The sequence below is a fragment of the Chiloscyllium plagiosum genome, chromosome 33 (assembly GCF_004010195.1).
Source record: "Chiloscyllium plagiosum isolate BGI_BamShark_2017 chromosome 33, ASM401019v2, whole genome shotgun sequence".
Classification (NCBI taxonomy): Eukaryota; Metazoa; Chordata; class Chondrichthyes; order Orectolobiformes; family Hemiscylliidae; genus Chiloscyllium; species Chiloscyllium plagiosum.
The window spans coordinates 42,772,328-42,791,752 of NC_057742.1; the positions used below are offsets into that span (position 1 = coordinate 42,772,328).

Genomic DNA, 19,425 nt, shown 5'->3' on the forward strand with positions numbered 1-19,425 from the left:
TTACCTGTGACTATCGATGATACAAATATCTCAGCAAGAGGCCCAGCAATCACTTCTCAAGCTTCCCACAGAGTTCTCAGGTACACCTGATCAGGTCCTGGGGATGTATCTACCTTTAACCATTTCAAGATATTCAGCACTTCCTCCTCTGTAATCTGGTCATTTTGCAAGATGTCACCATCTATTTACCTACAGTCTGTATCTTCCATATCCTTTTCCACAGTAAATACTGATGCAAAATATTCATTTAGTATCTCCCCCATTTTCTGCATCTCCACACAAAGGCCACCTTGCTGATCTTTGAGGGACCCTATTCTCTCCCTAGTTACCCTTTTGTTCTTAATATATTTGTAAAAACCCTTTGGATTCTCCTTAATTCTATTTGCCAAAGCTATCTCATGTCCCCGTTTTGCCCTCCTGATTTCCCTCTTAAGTATACTCCTACTGCCTTTATACTCTTCTAAGGATTCACTCGATCTATCCTGTCAATACCTAACATATGCTTCCTTCTCCTTTTTAACCCAACCCTCAATTTCTTTAGTCATCCAACATTCCGTATACCTAGCAGCCTTCCCTTTCACCCTGACAGGAATATACTTTCTCTGGATTCTTGTCTCGTGGTGACAGACAATGTAACGAATAAAGCTAAAAGAAGGTTGCAAGCTGCAGACTTTAAAGATGAGATGTTGTTCCTTCAGCTTACACTGTGATTCACTGGAACACTGCAGCATGCTGAGGACTGACACGTGACGGTGGGGTGTGTAGGAAGGGTGCAGTGCTGGGGGAGAAAGGATGTTGATAGTTCAGCTTAAGTAAACTCCAAACCTCCCCCCTACGCCCCATTATCGCATAAATGCTGTCTCCTCTACACTTCACTTCAGCTCTGATGAATAGTCAGCTAGAATTAGCTTGCTTTCTCTCCATGGATACTGCCTGACCCACTGTGATCACCAGCATTTTTTATTTTCAGTCTCTCTTTCTGATCTTTAATCTGTCACTCTGTTACTTTCTCCCGAAATGAGAATTATTAACCACTTCTCTCTGTCTCTGTCTCTGTCTCTTCCTGATGAAGGTTCTGCTCTCTCTCGCTTTCTGATGAGTAATACTCCTATTTGCAGGATTAATTCTCTTTTGTTCTGATAATTTCCAGCTCCTCCCCCTCTCTCTCTCTCCCTCTCAGATATCCAAGAGATGTTTGACACAGTGCCACACAATGAACTGACCAGCAAAGAACTGACTGAGTGAGGAAACAGTAATTGTTAATAGATGCTTTTTGGACAAGTGAAAGGTCCATAGAGGAGCTCCCCTGGAACCAGGGTTGAGACTCCCAACTTTTCCTGATATGTATTAATTACCCAGAACCTGGAGTACAAGACACATTTTCAAAGCCTGTAGATGACAAAAAGATTGAAAACTTTGTAACCTGAGGAGGAAAGTATAGGATTCAAAAAGACATTGAATAACTCGTGAATTTATATTTCTGTACAATGAATGGATTGAGTTGGCAAGGGACATACTCATGAAGTTAAACGCAGAGGAATGTGAAGTAATTCAATTTGGTCAAAGGAACATAGAGAAACAATGTAAACTAAAGGGCACAATTCCAAAGGCAGATGCAGGAACAGAGAAGCTTTGTATATATGTCCATAAATCATTGAAGCAGGACAGATTGAGAAAGCAGTTACTAAAACATACAATATCTTAGACTTCATTAATAGGGCCAGACAATCTAAGAACAAGGACTTTATGTTGATTTGTATGAGACATTAGTTCAACATCAGAGCTTAAAAATGTGTTGCTGGAAAGGCACAGCAGGTCAGGCAGCATCAAAGGAGAAGGAGAATCGACGTTTCGGGCATAAGCCCTTCTTCAGGAATGAGGAGGGTGTGCCAAGCAGGCTAAGATAAAAGGTAGGGAGGAGGACTTGGGGGAGGGGCGTTGGAAATGCGATAGGTGGAAGGGGTTAAGGTGAGGGTGACAGGCCGAAGAGGGGGTGGGGGCGGAGAGGTCGGGAAGAAGATTGCAGGTCAAGAAGGCGGTGCTGAGTCAGAGGGTTGGGACTGAGAAAAAGTGGGGGGAGGGGAAATGAGGAAACTGGAGAAATCTGTATTCATCCCTTGTGGTTGGAGGGTTACTAGGCTCTGATCCCCAGCATCTGCAGTCCTCACTTTCTCCTAGTTTTTTCTATTAGTTCAGCATCAGCAGAGATCTGAATGTCACACCTTAGGAAGAAGGGAAGTGCATTGGAGAAAAATTCATGAAAATGGTTTCAGGAATGGGGGACTTCAGTCATGAAGACAACATGGAGAAGTTGGGACTCTTTACTTGGAGAAAGGAGGACAGAAAGGAGATCCGAGAGAATTATTCAAAATTATGAGGGTCTGGACATAGGAAAAACTCTGCTTCCACTTGTGAAAGGATTGAGAATGGGCAGGTTGGTGGACATGGGGAGAATGGAGATTTAAAGTAATTGACAAAAGGAGAAAAAACAATATCAGGAAGAGCTTCACATAATGAGTGGCTCAAGTCTGGAATGGTCTGCCTTCCTGGGTGGTGGAGACATTCAAACGGAACTAGAGTTTTATTTGTAAAGGCAGAATGTACAGGATTATGAGGAAATGATAAAGAATATCATTGAGTGAATTGCTCATCGAGAGAGGAAGTGCAGACATGATGAGCAGAATGACCTTCTTTTACAATATATCAACCCTGAGGCTTTGTGTTTCTTTTTCAGATGATTAACACCCTTTCACTTTTTTTTGCTGTTACTCTACAGGCCAGTCACAAGGATGTCTATTGGGATGATAGGAGCTGCTGTGGCATTCTGTATCACTGGGATTGTTCAGGTACAGATTCAGGTGAGACTTGGTTTGATTCAGTGGGAAGCTACAGCTTGTTTTATAGCTTTCACTTAATTATTTGTACATTTTGGGCAGACTATTTATACATTACAGATTTAATGTGGAGATGCCGGTGTTGGACTGGGGTGGACAAAATTAAAAATCACACAACACCAGGTTATAGTCCAACAGGTTTATTTGGAAGCACTAGCTTTCGGAGCGCTGCCCCTGCGGGTACCTGAAGAAGGAGCGGCGCTCCGAAAGCTAGTGCTTCAGATAAACCTGTTGGACTGTAACCTGGCGTTATAGATTTAATTGATTGCAGAAGGTGGTGACTATACATTGTAGAATTAAGAGACATGTTTTATCCATATGACTGGACTGGAGCATTTAGTGGGAACATTGCAGAGGGAATTTTATTCTGTAACTAACCCTGTGTTGAAACCATCCTGGGAGTGTTTGATGGAACAGGGTAGAGGGAGATTTACTCTGTATCTAACCTATGCTACACATAACTTGGGAGTATGACATCTTTACCTCGATGAACTCAATGTCTAATGATGAAGAGCTGGTGCACTGGTTAGTAGAGCACAGTGCCAATCCCACATTCTTGGACCATTTTGATTTAGAAGTTTTCCATTGACAGCTTGAGTCATAATCCACTACTTCACACCAACAACCAACCTGGCTCTCTCTCCCACCAAACACATTTAGTGCCAGAAACAACAGCTATGGACAGTACATTCTGAGTTACATTGTGGTGGAGGTTGCAGCAAGGAGGCTGATAAAAGTAGGTGGAACTGAATGTCTTTTGACAAGCAATGTAGAAACCTCAAAACTTATTCTAATGTTTGATAAGGATTTTTCTTCTCAGAAATGGCAGGTTTCACCTCCACCAAATGGCATGACTGAACTAAAAATATTTAATGGAGCACCTTGTCAATTCAGCATTGACTTCTTCAAGAATCACATTACAATGGACCCACAAACAGTAAGAATGCATTCTGTTATAACTTATTGTTCATTTCCTTAACATTATCATCAAAGAAAACCAAGGGGACAATGATATAATGGCCAGACACTGCACAAAGAACTGACGCTACTTTTCAAAGTGAACATTGATGCACAAAGTTGGAAGTGCTCATATTCACTCACAGCCACATTCTTTTCCTGTTTGTTGCTCAAATGCTTAAAGAACAAATAATTTGGGAAATGTAGTGTTTTACCCACAACAAGCACTGTTTAGCACTGCCTCAAGATAAAACAGGATACCAATGTTTATCTTGTTAGACGCTACTAACAATCTGGTAACCTTTGAGCTGAGGGTCCAAAACAGCCACGTTCTACTCTCACTGCCATATTGTGACTGATGTGAGAGCTATGAAATTGCATGGAATTACTGCACTGAAATAGGCTATTCAGCACAAAAGCTCAGATATTTCAGCTCCACAGGAGCATCTTTTCACATGGTGTATTCTCACTTGGTCAAACTTATCATTTTACACCTTTCACTTCCCTGAAATGGATTGGCAGTAATCACCACAGCCACTCCACAAGGTCATCAGTTCCACGTATTAGACACCCTCTGTTCATTCAGAGGTATCTCCTGAGTTTCCTGTTTGATACATCAGTTACTATCTTAAGGTCATAGGAAATAGGAACAGGAGTAGGTCCTTTGGCCCCTTGCTCCTGCTCCACCATACAGTAGGATCACGGCTGATCGGTCTTTCCTCTCCGGCCTCCAGTTTTTTTTAACTTACTACACATTGCAGCATCCTGTTGATGTTATTCTCTATGTCAATGGACGTCCCCATAACTTTGTAACATTTCAATCAAGGCTTCTCTTTCTTAAAGGCAAAGGAAGGAAACTTATAGTTTCTGCAAATTTCAAAATCCCCACTGTAGTCACCCAGCTTTGGCCATCACCTGTAAGTGAAGCTAAATCCAATATGAAGCAGGACAGTACTTTCAGCCCTGATTTCATTGAAAGTTTGAAATGCCAATATCTGCACATTTAATGAAGGAAAACGAGTAATTTCTTATAACAATCCTGTTCACACTTTGGAACAGATCAGGCAGCTTGCTCCTAAATCCTGCTGCCTCACTGTTTTACTTCTTATTGCCTCAGAATTATCATGCATACAAACTTCACTTCAGGCGCTATTTTATATGGATGTTCTCAGCCAGTGAATGTCAGATCAGCTCACTATGACCGAAAGGTCTTATAGATGGGCCCCATGTGGGTGGCACGGTGGCACTGCTGCCTCACAGCGCCTGAGACCCGGGTTCAATTCCCGCCTCAGGCGACTGACTGTGTGGAGTTTGCATGTTCTCCCCGTATCTGCGTGGGTTTCCTCCGGGTGCTCCGGTTCCCTCCCACACTCCAAAGATGTGTAGGGTCAGGTGAATTGACCATGCTAAATTGCCCGTAGTGTTAGGTAAGGGGTAAATGTAGGGGTATGGGTGGGTTTCGCTTCGGCGGGTCGGTGTGGACTTGTTGGGCCGAAGGGCCTGTTTCCACACTGTAAGTAATCTAATCTAATCTAATCAATCTCTGATCATCTGATGTTGGAACAGAATCCCTGTGTTATCATCAGTGTCAGAAACCTGCCTTTCTTTAATTGAGGATGTTGAGGCCAATTATTACTACTCCTTCTAGCTTGCAAACCTGCACACCCCATCCACTAAGGTCTACTTATCACTCTTGCTCCATTCTGGCATACTTTAAAACACCACTTTTACAGGGCAACTGGGGATGGATAATATAGCTTCATAGAATCCTGAGATCAAAAAGGGAATAGCCCTGCCCACAGATGGCTGTGTACCATTTCTGTTATTCGCTGCTGTCACAGCAACCAGTGTTTACTTTATGATGAGCAGAAAATAATCTCAACTTGCTTGCCGAATTCCACTAACTTATTTCTTTTCAGTTTTCTGACAGTTACCTTGTGCCCATCGATACCCTCATGTTCCACATTGTTCCAGTAAACTGTACGGTTCCCCAGCGGCCTTTAGACATAAATGTCACTATGGACTCAGAGACCAGCAGTACATTGTTCATGGTACGAGATTCTAAGACCAGTGAACTCATCCTCAAACAGGTGAGAAGGAAGAAATAACAGGTCAGCAGTAAAAATGAACCATTTTTATTGTCAGTGTCTGGGCATTGGTGACTCTGACAATATTTGTTTCCCATTGGAGATGTATGCATCCAGGCAAGTGCAAAGTATTCCATTAAACTTCTGACCTGTGTTTGTTGATGGTTGACAGGTTTTGAGAATTCAGGAGGTGAGTTACTGGCCAGAAAAATCATAGACTCTGACCTGTTCATTTTTTAAAAACTTATTTTTTCATGGGGTATGAATGCCAATATTTATTAGGGTACAGTTCCAGCAACACTCAAGAAGCTTGACACTGTCCAGGAACAATCATCCACAAGATGGGCGGCACGGTGGCTCAGTGGTTAGCACTGCTGCCTCACAACACCAGGGTCCCAGGTTCGATTCCAGCCTCAGGCGACTGTGGAGTTTGCATATTCTCCCCGTGTCTGCGTGGGTTTCCTCCGGGTGCTCCGCTTTCCTCCCACAGTCCAAAGATGTGCAGGGTCAGGTGAATTGGCCATGCTAAATTGCCCATAGTGTTAGGTGCATTAGTCAGAGGGGATATGGGTCTGGGTGGGTTACACTTCAGAGGGTCGGTGTGGACTGGTTGGGGCGAAGGGCCTGCTTCCACACTGTAGGGAATCTAATCTAATCTAATCATTCACTCCTTGTACCACCGATGCTCAGTAACAGCAGTGTGTACTATCTACAAGATGCACTGCAGAAATTCCCCAAAGATCCTCAGACAGCACCTTCCAAACCCACAACCAATTCCATCCAGAAGGACATGGGCAGCAAATACACGGGAACACCGCCCCCTATAAATTCCCCTCCAAGCTACACACCATCCTGACTTGGAAATGTATCACTGTTCCTTCAATGTTGCCTGGAATTCTTGGAATTCCCTCCCTAAGGGCATTGTGGGTCAACCTACAGCACATGGACTACAGTGGTTCAAGAAGGCAGATCCCCCCCACCTTCTCAAGGGCAGCTAGGTTGGGTAATAAATGCTGGCCCAGCCGGGATAGAATAAAAAAGGAATTGCTAACTGCTCTTGAATTGAGTGGCTTACTCAGTTACTTCAGTTTAAGAGTTAACCATGTTGCTGTGAGTCTGGAAATTCAAGTGGGCCAGACCAGGTAAGGACAGCAAATTTCCTTCCTTAAACAACCATTTATTCTAATTATGGCTGAACAAACACTTCACTTAATGTGAAGGTGCTGGTGTTGGACTGGGGTGGACAAAGTTAAAAATCTCACAACACCAGGTTATAGTCCAACAGGTTTATTTAAAATCACAAACTTTTAAAGCGCTGCTCCATCATTAAGTAGCTAGTGGGCCAGGATCCTACACCACTCCTACCTGATGAAGGAGCAGCTTCCAAATAAACCTGTTGGACTATAACCTGGTGTTGTGTGAGTTTTAACTTTAAATAGAGCTGTTGGACTAAAACCTGGTGTCATGTGACCTCTGACATTTTACTCACACTGTCCTGATAACTCTTTATTGATAAATAGGAATCTATCAATTGTTACCTTAAACATACTTTAAGACTGAACCTCCACAGTCCTCTGTAGTAAAGATATATATCATATTTCACATATTTCTTAGTAAAATAATTTATCCTCATCTCAGTCCTGAAAAGCATCCCTCTTTTATTTTAAATTGTGCCTCTCTGATTCTAGACTTCACATCTTACCTGAATCTACCCTGTTTATTCCTCTAAGTATTTTGTAAGTATCAATGACATCACCTCTCGTTCTTTGAAACTGTAGAGAATACAGGACCAGTTTGCCCAGTCTCTCTTCAGAGGGCTGTTCCATCATCCAGGAACAAATCTGGTGAACCTTTGTTACACTCCTCCTCTTTCCTGTAAAAGGAGAGCAAAATTGCATATTGTGCTCTTGGTGTAGTCTAACCAAGTTCCTATACAATCAAGACACAACTTCACTACTCCTGTACTCAAATCCTCTTGCAATAAAGGCTAACATTCCACTAGCCTTCCTAGTAGCATGTTGAACCTGCATATTAGCCTTCAGTGACTTAAAGATAAGGATATTCAAGCCCATTTGCATATCTATAGTTTCTTGAGAACAGGTGGGTGGAAATCCAGCTGGATTCTTACAACAACTAATGAGACCGTTACTGAGATTAAATTTATATTCCAGATTTATTAATTTCATTTCAATTCCACCAGTTACCACGTGAAACTTGAATCTGTTCCACATAGCATTAGCTTGGGCTGCTGGAGGACTAATCCAATGACATTACCACTATGTCACAGTCTCCCCAAAATGCAGCCACTATATTTGTAAGGCTAGTCCAGTTCTGATGTTAGTCAGGGGGAAGTCAGTAGTGCTAATGCCACTGAGAGTTTTATAACCAGGTGAGAAGCATTAAACTGACTTTCCAACCTTCTTGAATTGCAAGAAAGCTTTTAAGTTCTTTTTAGCAGAAGGCTATGCCACTTTCAAGTTAAAATTGTTTCCTTCCAGTATTAGTTCACAATCACAAGGCTTTCATGATTTTAAAAAAAGTGTTTATTTCCTGCTAACCCTGAGAAAAATATGTGCAATGAATGTGTAATGTCAAGTGTACAGTCGTTATGCACAAGCACATAGGCACTCACACAGACATGCGAGACATAATTAAGAGCAATATAGTTGGTTAAAAGGAAGATAACGGAACCTACACATTACAGACTTTCTGGTTGTCCTTGACACATAAGGCTCTAACCTGAAACCACAATTGGTTAGTTGATTGGACCATCACCTATAGAAAATATTGCATTTGTTTTTAAGTTCTGGTTTCAGTGTTATCAGGCAGTTTTGATTTTTTGAAAAGCGGAGATAGAGAGACAGCCTTTGCCAAACTGTGTTCAATGCTGCAGTCACTGACCCATCACCTCTTGGTCTGTCTTTAACACCTTGAAATACAAGCTGGCCGTGCATTCCCTGTGCGATCCTCTTATTTTGTCCAAGCTTGATAACTACAGGCAATGTATCATCTCCAAAATGTGCAGATTCTCGTAATGGTATGAATCGAGTAGAAGTGAAGATGTATTGATGCCTCCCATGGAGGTGTGGGCTAGTTTCATTACCTTTGGGAAGATAGTTTTAGCTCAGACTGTCCTTAGTTTAATCCATGCTGGTTTCATAAAACTTGGCCAACCTTGGTGTGTCCAGAGATCTCTTTTTACAATTGAACTCGGTGCTTTTGGTCCCTTTTCTAAACCATTTCAATTCGTGAAAGTACCAGGAATTAAAATCAGGATGATGAAATTCTTCAAATTCTACAGATGATATTTTATATCATTGTGAAAAATGTCAAAAGAAGGTGGTATAATTCTCTCATGTTAGAATGGTCATTGCCTGGTAGGGGCGGCATAAATGTTACTTGCCACACAAGCCTGACTCTGTCTTGCTGTATCTGAAGATTGATGGATGGCACTGAATAGTGTGCATTTGACAGCAAACATGCCGAATTCTGATCTTATAATAGAGAGAAAGTCATTCATGATGCAGTTGTAAATGGTTGGGCCTAGGACACTGCCCTGAGTAACTCCTGCAATGATGTCCTGAGACTTGGGTTGTTCACCTGACCAGTTGTTTATGAGACCATTTAGCCCTGATTACCACTTGTTGCGTACACTGTTTTGCAAGCAGGTAATCCTGTGTTGCAGCTCCATCAGCTTGAGCCCCCTCATGCACATATGTCTGGGACTGCTCCTGGCATGCTCTGCTGGACCCTTCACTGAACCAGGGTTCCCCTGGCTTGATGGTAGTGATGGAGTAAGGGATATGCCAGACCATGAGGTTGTGCTTTTGCGTCCTGGATGACCAGGTTTGAGTTTCTAGTCCTGTTCTGTGCCATACAATGTGGTATATACCATTTATCACAGTTAACAGTGCCATACAACATGATGGAGGGTAGTTTGGATGTGAAGATAGCATGAGGGAGGCACAGTGGCCACTCCTATCTCAACTGCGATAGACAGGTCTGTCTGCAGCCATTATGTGGATCAAATAAAACAGGTTTTTCCATTTTTTTGGTTCCTTCACCATCTGCCAACTTGGCAACTGTGAATTTAAGGACACAGCCAGCTCAGCCAACAATGATGGGACCTAGCAAGTTTTGGTGATGGACATTGGAATTTTTTACTCTATTCTCATGCCTCTCTCTTCACCCAATGACAGCCAGAGTCAAGGTTGAGGGCTCCCACTGTAACTCCCACCCAACTATACAGCACTGTGTCACTCACTACATCTGGTGGGTCTGCTCTGCTGATGGTCTAGGTCATACCCAGGATGATGCTGATGGGATCTGGACATTGTCTCCAAGATCTGATTCAGTGAGGATTACTGTATCAAGCTGTTGCTTGACTCATCTGTGGGACTGCTTCCCCCAATCTCTCCAGATGTTAGTGAGGAGACTTTCAAGGCTGACACGGCTGGATTTGTCATTGTTGTTTCTCGTGCCTAGGTCAATACTGAGTGATCCCTCTGATTCCAATACTTTGGTGTGGTTTGATACAACAGGGGAGTCTGCGGGGCCAATTCAGAGGGATTTAAGAGTCACTTTAAATAAGAATCAGTTAAGAGTTTTCTACATGTTAAGCCCATGCTGGACCCATCCTGGTAGTGTTTGATGGGAATTATAGAAGGAGCTTTACTCTCCCAACTCTGCACTGTTCTTGTCCTGGGAGTATTTGATGAGGACAGTGTAGAGGAAGCTTTACTCTGTGTCTAACCTTGTTCTTCCCTTGCCCCGGAAGTGTTTGATGGGGACAGTGTAGAAATGCTCTACTCCGTGTCTAACCCTGCGCTGTTCCTGTCCTGGGAGAGTTTGATGGAGACAATGCAGAGGGAGCTTTCCTCTGAATCTAAACCCAAGCTGTCCTGGGGTATTTGATGGGGACAGTGTAGAAGAGCTTTACTCTGAATCTAACCTCACGTAGTCCCTGTTCTGGAAGTATTTGATGAGGGCAGCATGGAGTTTACTTTGTATTGAACTTGGATTTTCAATCCCGTTATTATAGTAATATTTGTGGTTATTGTTATTCCTCCAGATTCCTGACAACAGTGTGAAGGTTTTGGATAATTCAGCTCTGGTACGGTATGTGATTTTCTGAACTTGGATGTATTGCTTACTGAAGATGGTCACTGTAGAAGAGATCTGCATGTACTGGGGAATGGCAGAGGGTATCCACATGAATTGATGCAATTGAGGCATTGTAGAGGGTTCCTGCATTTATTGAGACAATATCTACATCTACTTTTGAATTGCACATTAGCACAAAGTGCTGATGTGATTGGAGTATAATGCACAGGAAAGCTGGATATACCGGCAAAGTTAGATATTAAACTGCATCATATCAGATCTAGGGTATCCTGCAGGAGTTTCTGAAGGTAATTATTTGAAATGAATTCTGTTCAGATTCACCTGCGGAGATGGTGGGACTTGAAGCCAGGCCTGGTGGCTCAATCATTGAGGTATGACCACAAGAGGCCTCACCCTCAGGGTAGATACTGTCAAAACAACCTGGTTATTACATACCTCTGGAGCAGGTGGAACTTTAACCCAGGCCTCTTAACTCAGAGGTAGGGACACCGCCACTGCGGCACACGAGCCTGCAACCTCAGGGTAGTGCACTAGCCCAGCCACCTTCAGTTGCTTCACCAATGACATTCCTCCTGTCATGAAGTGGAGATGTTTGCTGCTGATTGCACAATGTTCAGCACTGTTGATTGCTGGCAGGAATTATAATGAAAAGGCCTCAGAGTAAATATAGTTGGTGAATGAATGTACCTTCAGTGGATCCAGTGTAGTAGGCTGCAGCTATGGAGGTAATTAGTTCATCACCTGCTAATTAGATCCAAATGATTGCTCGGATTACAAAGTGTTGCACATCAATCGATTGTATCATCTACAGGATTTTTCCTGTGCTGGAAATACCAGATACCAGCAGCAACAAATCTCTGAGGTTGACGTGTGAACCAGACACTGTTAAAGACCTGAAAGTGAGGCCTTTTGACCCATCACTCTACACACCTGTACGACCCGGCAGGTAAGAAATGTACAATGCACTGTGTTACTTGATTGTTAATTCGAGCTCCCTCTTCTCCCCTGTCCTCATACCCATCACTTGAAAACACAGAAACAAAGTTATGTCCACAATTCTCCCATCATCATCCATTCTTATGCTGTAAAGTGTTTGCAGCTTGCATCATCTGCTCATTCCCATTTTAATTGCACTTTCCAGATATTTTCAGACCTATTTCCAATTTATATTTGCTTTTCTCTATGAAAAGTAATAATTTGAAGGCTGTATCATGCTTCCTCAAATGAGCTATATCTCAGTAACATTTCCAAGTGAGTTACTCTGTGTCTCGTTGCTTTCAGTGTTGCCCTGTTCCTGACGGATCTTTATTACTATTTTTGAGACTGGGATAAAGGAAGAATTTCTCCTCTCAGAGGGTTGTTAGTCTTTGGAATTCTCCACGCCAGACCTGTGGAGGTTGGGTCCTGGAAGAGTTAGAAAGATTTTTGATCAACAAGGGAATTCGGTTTTATAGGAGACAGACCAGAAAGTGGAGTTACGGTCACCATCAGATCAGCTAAAATCTTACAGAGTGGCAGAGAAGACTTGATGGGCTGAATGACCTAATCCTGCTCCTACCCAGATGGAGAAACCAGTAAAAAATCAGTAATACTTGGAAATGAAGATACTGGTCGCACTGGAATTCCAGCATGCATCATTTGCAAGTTTTACTGGCTTCTGTTTCTGGGTACATCATATGCTCCTATAATCGTTGGAGAATAATCTATAAGGTTGTCATACTGCATTTCCTGGACTGCCAAATTCCATTTGCTCAGCTGGAATATTACCCTGGCAATTCTGACAGATATAAACTGACCGTAAGGGTATATGTTCACACTGGGACCGGGATATCATACTGTTTTAACTTCATTAGTGCCGATTCTTTTACCACCTTAACCTTAAATGATTGGATTAATTAAACACTGAGTTAGAAGCTAAGTAGATGATCACTGACACAGCAACATAGAAGTACAAAGACTTGGATATTCTGGTGGGTAATTTCAATTCCACCAGGTTACTTCCAAGTAGTAAATTGGTGAGGAATTACACTGGCCCCAAAGTTGGCTGGGAAAACTCAATAAGGCCAGAGTTGTCGGGACTCTGTTGAATTGGATGGCTGGACTTTGTAATAACTTCAATTTGAGGCACTGCAGTGGGTTGGCTGGCTGCAGAGTGGGCTTGGCAGGAGGACAGTGTCAGGGAAGCTCAAGACAGTCTCCAGCACTCGAGAGAGAGAGAGAGACTGGCCCCAAAGTTGGCTGGGAAAACTCAATAAGGCCAGCGTTGTCAGGACTCTGTTGAATTGGATGGCTGGACTTTGTAATAACTTCAATTTGAGGCACTGCAGCTAGACAGCTAGTGGGTTGGCTGGCTGCAGAGTGGGCTTGGCAGGAGGACAGTGTCAGGGAAGCTCAAGACAGTCTCCAGCACTCGAGAGAGAGAGAGAGAGGAGTGAGAGATCTGGGCTTGTCAGAAGCTGTGGTGAGGCAAGGTAGATCCCCAAACACCGGTGGGGATGAAGAGCGACCTGTGAAGGGGCAGCTAGGACATTGTAGGCTTCTGTGAGGAACGGATCAAATGGAGGAGATGTCTTCCTGTTGATGTACCTAAAAAAACAATTACCTGCTTGACCCAGAAGCTCCAGTGTCCATTTTTCAGAGGCTTGAGGAGCTTGAGTGTGACTGTCAAATTTCTTATATCCTTATGTATGGCTAGTCACTCTCTATCATAATATTTCCTTAATGCCAAAATGATTGAAACCAAGAGGTATAAATCCGACATCTTGCTTTCGATTTATACCCTATATACTTGACCTACTTAGTTTGGCTCATTGCTGTACTTGTTCTCCTGACTCCTGTTTAACAAAAATATTTTGTTTGAATTATAAGGAGGGACTGAATAGGTTGAGACATTTTTCTCTGGTGTGTAGGGGGCGAGAGATGACCTTAAAGAGGTTTATAAAATCACAAGGGGCATAGATAAGGCGAATAGCCAAGGTCTTTTCTCCAGGGTAGGGGAGTCCAAAACTAGAGGGCAAAGGATCAGGGTGAGAGGGGAAAGGTTTAAAAAGGACCTGAGTGGTAACGTTTTTCACACAGAAGGTGTTCATATAAGGGAATGAGCTGCCAGAGGAAGTGGTAGAGGTGGGTACACTTAAACATTTGAAAGACATTTGGACAGGTACATGGATAAGAAAGGTTTAAAGGGATATTGTTGAAACTTTATTGCTGGAACAGCACAGCAGGTCAGGCAGCATCCAGGGAACAGGAGATTCGACGTTTCGGGCACAGGCCCTTCGCGTTTTTACAGGGGGCAGGATGGGAGGAGGGATATTGACCAAACACAGGCAAATGGGACTGGTTCAGTTTAGGAAATTTGTTCAGCATGGACGAGTTGGGCCGAAGGGCCTGTTTCCATGCTGTATAGCTCCAAGACTATGACAAGCAACAGCGTAGACTGATTTGGCCAATGTGTTGTTTCTCTGTTACACTTTCTATGTAGTTCTTTGTAACAGACAACAATCCAAATCACATAAACAAGTATAAAACTTGTATATAAGACCATAAGACATAGGAGCGGAAGTAAGGCCATTCGGCCCATCTAACATGTACTAACATGTAGATGCAAATAATATCCACAAATGTACATAGTCATATTTTGTTATGCAGTAACATTAGACAGATGAGCATAAACAATTCACACACACACACATGTCCACTCACCCATCCACATATTATGATAGCTATACAAACTCACTCAAATGAGCAGCCTTATTTCGGTCTGAATCAATGCTGATTTTGTACAGTGAGAGCCTTTGAAGTGCTTTCAGACAGACTATTACTAATCCTTCGCCCTGATGCAGCTATGTTTTATGTGTTCCTTTACCTTAGGTGTTCTTTACAGCTCTCAGGAGTTGGGCCGAGTTTTCTCCATGTTGAAGGAGAGGTTGAACTGAAGGATGGGGGTGTTTATACTATTGCTGTCTATCAGGCTAATCACACTGACAATGTAAGTATTACCAAGGGGGACAGAGTGCACAGCTCTCTTCCAGTTCATCGGGTTACATCCCTGGTCTGCTCCTGCATCTGGAACGCCCACGTTTTCTCCATTCATGGTGAAGGTGAACCAAGTTTAATTTCCTCCTTCATGTGAAAGAATCTTCAGAAAAAGAATCTCTTCTAAAGCCCAAGTTTGCCTTAGACTCGAGTACTGCTCCCATAACTGAGGAGGTCGTTCTAATACCTCTCAAAGTTTAGACAGGGCATAAGGAAAAGTCAATAACTGACATGCATTTTTCACCTCTGCCCTTCAGTATTAGTGGTGAAGTTTCTCGTTTACTGTATGAGCTTTATCTTGCCAAAATGATCTCTACTATTGCGGTTATTGGTCCTTCTGTTTTTTTAAAATTTATTTACAGTATGTGGGTGTCACTGGCTAGGCCTGCATTTATTGCCCAGAGGGCTTTGATTTTTCATCTCCTTCCAGCAACATTCAAGTCTCTTCAGTCTGTAATATCATTTAAAGGGAAACTGAATCAATGTTTGAAGAAGAGATGAATAATTGTTAACGTGAAGTGAAACTAATTGGGGGATTGAGGGCTAGAATTGGTATGGTGAGGCAAATGGTCTCCTTCTTTGTTGTAAAGATCTATATTTGATTCTAAACTTTTCTTTGTTCTTTTAAAGTTGACAATAATGGAAACTTCAGGATTCTTCCTACATACCACTGTGTCTTTTACTCTCTTTGAAACTCTATGGGGCTGAACCTTACATAGTTTTTGGTTAAGGTTGAATTGTTTTTAGCTTCTTAGAGGGTTTTAACTACATGGCCTAACAAGTTTTCTGACCCTATTTTACCAAACTCTACATTAATTAGCTTCATAGAACATAGAACATTACAGCGCAGTACAGGCCCTTCAGCCCTCGATGTTGTGCCGAACTGTGGAACTAATCTGAAGTCCATCTAACCTACATTATTTCATTCTCATCCGTACGTCTATCCATTGACTATTTAAATGCCCTAAAGTTGGTGAGTCTACTACTATGGCAGGCTGAGTATTCCACACCCCTACTACTCTCTGAGTAAAGAAACTACCTCTGACATCTATCCCATATCTGTCACCCCTCAATTTAAAGCTATGTCCCCTCATGCTAGCCATCACCATCCGAGGAAAACGGCTCTCACTGTCCACCCTATCTAACCCTCTGATTATCTTATATGTCTCAATTAAGTCACCTCTCAACCTTCTTCTCTCTAATGAAAACAGCCTAAAATCCATCAGCCTTCCCTCCATACCAGGCAACACCCTAGTAAGTCTCCTCAGAACCCATTCCAAAGCTTCCACATCCTTCCTATAATGCAGCGACCAGAAGTGTATGCAATACTCCAAAGGTGGCTGCACCAGAGTTTTTGTACAGCTGCAGCATGACCTCATGGTTCTGAAACTCAATCCCTCTGCTAATAAAAGCTAACACACCATATACCTTCTTAACAACCCTATTAACCTGGGTGGCAACTTTCATGGATCTATGTACCTGGACACTGAGATCTCTCTGCTCATCTACAATACCAAGAATCTGACCATTAACCCAGTACTCTGCATTCCTGTTACTTCTTCCAAAGTGAATCACCTCACACTTTTCCACATTAAACTCCATTTACCATCTCTCAGCCCAGCTCTGCAGCTTATGTCCCTCTGTAACCTGCAACATCCTTTGTCACTATCCACAACTCCACCGACCTTAGTGTCATCTGCGAATTTACTAACCCAACCTTTTCAGCCCTCATCCAGGTCATTTATAAAAATGACAAACAACAGTGACCCCAAAACAGATCCTTGCGGTACACCAATAGTAATTGAACACCAGGATGAATATTTCCCATCCACCACCACCCTCTGTCTTCTTTCAGCTCGCCAATTTCTGATCCAAACCGCTAAATCACCCTCAATCCGATACCTCTGTATTTTGTGCAATAGCCTACCGTGGGAAACCTTATCAAACACTTTACTAAAATCCATATACACCACATCAACCGCTTTACCCTCATCCATCTGTTTGGTTACCTTCTCAAAGAACTCAATTAGATTTGAGAGGCATGACTTAGCCTTCACAAAACCATGTTGACTATCCCTAACCAACTTATTCCTCTCTAGATGATTATAAATTCTATCTCTTATAACGCTTTCCAACACTTTACCCACAATTGAAATAAGGTTCACCGGTCTATAATTTCCAGGGTTGTCGCTACTGCCCTTCTTGAACAAGGGAACAACATTTGCTATCCTCCAGTCTTTTGGCACGATTCCTATAGACAATGTCGACATAAAGATCAAAGCCAAAGGCTTGGCAATCTCCTCCCTGGCTTCCCAGAGAATCCCAGAATAAATCCCATCCGACCCAGGGGACTTATCTATTTTTTACACTTTCCAGAATTGCTAATACCTCCTCCTTATGTACCTCAATCCCATCTAGTCTCCTAGCCTGCCTCTGTGGCATCTCTATCATCCAATTTACAGGCCACCTTACTGTGCACCATCCCTGGAACAACTCGCTACTTAACAGACATACACTAAAAGACTGGCATCCCCTTTTCCTGTTTCATCTTTAAAAGGTGATTGTGTTCCTGGATGAGCACTGGGATTTCAAAGCTGCCCTATGTCAGTAATGGACGGATTCTGTACGTGCTGGAGGAGGTGATGATGGTACAGCAATTCTGCGACAGGAACCTGGAAGTCCTGATCGAGAGGGAGATCCACAGGACGGGAGTCCTGTTCCTGGAGGACTGGCAAAGGAAGCTGTCCTATCAGACCCTGGTTTGAAGTTACCAGTCTGGTCAGAAAGAAGATGCCTTCTCTGCTTTGCCACATTCCTCGCTGCCACCTCACTCTCAGTCCTTGCTACTACAGTCACCTCACCCACACTGTTGATGTAACACCTTCCCTTACTTGGTTTCCCCAGACTCCTACACCATAACCCTCTGTGCTTCCTCCCCAACTCCTTCGGAATACCTCACTCTGGCTCTCCCACGTGTAGCAGCGACAGCCACTGTCATCTCAGGTACTTGCTCAGGCCCAGGCAGGAGAGGAGCCTGTGGTGTTGACAATCAGGGACTTCATCCACATGACACAGGGAGGGCCAGGGGTAGCAGGCAGGGCTGTGGGATACAACGACCCTCATTGGCCAGAAACTGCAGCAGTGCAGACAGTCATGCGACCGTCCGGCTGAAACCGTCTCTCCTTCTGGGTGTGCTGGAGGGGCACATACGCCTGCACTCCATCGCCCCAGCCAGGACCAAAGGCAAAGGGTCAGGGGGACAGGAAACGTGTCCCATCCCTCAGAAGGAGACAGGGCAGTGCTGGGAGGTACCTAGACAGTGGTGGTAACATATACCAGCCCCTCTGCACCTTCCTCTCAGGAGATTGTGGATGTGGTAGGGCCCTTCTCTGACACCCTGCCTGCCCCCTGCCAACCCTTGGCTGTTCAAGTCGGGAGGATCAATTTGCCTCTGCCATGTCTGACACAAGTATCTAAGGGTCAGCTGCCAATCATCCAGGACCAATGGGCTATACATCAGAGCAGGCTCCCTCTATGTCAGTGCAGGCTCCATCTATCCCAGCCATGGAACCAGGGATTTCACTGAGGCATAGTGTGAAGGAGAGAAAGAAGGAAAGTTATTGTGGGCACTTTGGTGACACAGGTGAAAAAGGTTGCGGTATATCACCATCAGTTTCTACATTAGTGTTCTTGATGTTATTATGGTCATGAATCCTGAGAAGAGTATAAAGGCAGTAGGAGTATACTTAAGAGGGAAATCAGGAGGGCAAAAAGGGGACATGAGATAGCTTTGGCAAATAGAATTAAGTAGAATCCAAAGGGTTTTTACAAATATATTAAGAACAAAAGGGTAACTAGGGAGAGAATGGGGTCCTTCAAAGATCAGCAAGACAGCCTTTGTGTGGAGCCGCAGAAAATGGGGGAGATACTAAATGAATATGTCCAGATTACAGAGGAGGAAGTGCTGGATGTCTTGAAATGGGTAAAGGTGAATAAATCCCCAGGATCTGATCAGGTGTACCCGAGAATTCTGTGGGAAGGTAGAGAAGTGATTGCTGGGCCTCTTGCTGAGACATTTGTATCATCGATAGTCACAGGTGAGGTGCCGGAAGACTGGAGGTTGGCAAACGTGGTGCCACAGTTTAGGAAGGGCGGTAAAGACAAGCCAGGGAACTATAGACCAGGTGAGCCTGATCTCGGTGGTGGGCAAGTTGTTGGAGGGAATCCTAAGGGACAGGATGTACGTGTATTTGGAAAGGCAAGGACTGATTTGGGATAGTCAACATGGCTTTGTGCATGGGAAATCATGTCTCACAAACTTGATTGAG

General features: G+C 43.4%; 1 protein-coding gene across 1 annotated transcript in view; it reads left to right on the forward strand.

Annotated features, from left to right (window-relative positions):
- Positions 1-19,425, forward strand: part of LOC122539648 (peptide transporter family 1-like) — a 55,810-nt gene that overhangs the window by 11,839 nt on the left and 24,546 nt on the right. The window contains exons 4-9 of the mRNA XM_043674646.1: positions 2,777-2,858; positions 3,715-3,831; positions 5,771-5,941; positions 11,010-11,056; positions 11,874-12,008; positions 14,933-15,050. Of these exons, the coding sequence (XP_043530581.1) occupies positions 2,777-2,858; positions 3,715-3,831; positions 5,771-5,941; positions 11,010-11,056; positions 11,874-12,008; positions 14,933-15,050 (670 nt within the window). The remainder of the gene's footprint in view (positions 1-2,776; positions 2,859-3,714; positions 3,832-5,770; positions 5,942-11,009; positions 11,057-11,873; positions 12,009-14,932; positions 15,051-19,425) is intronic.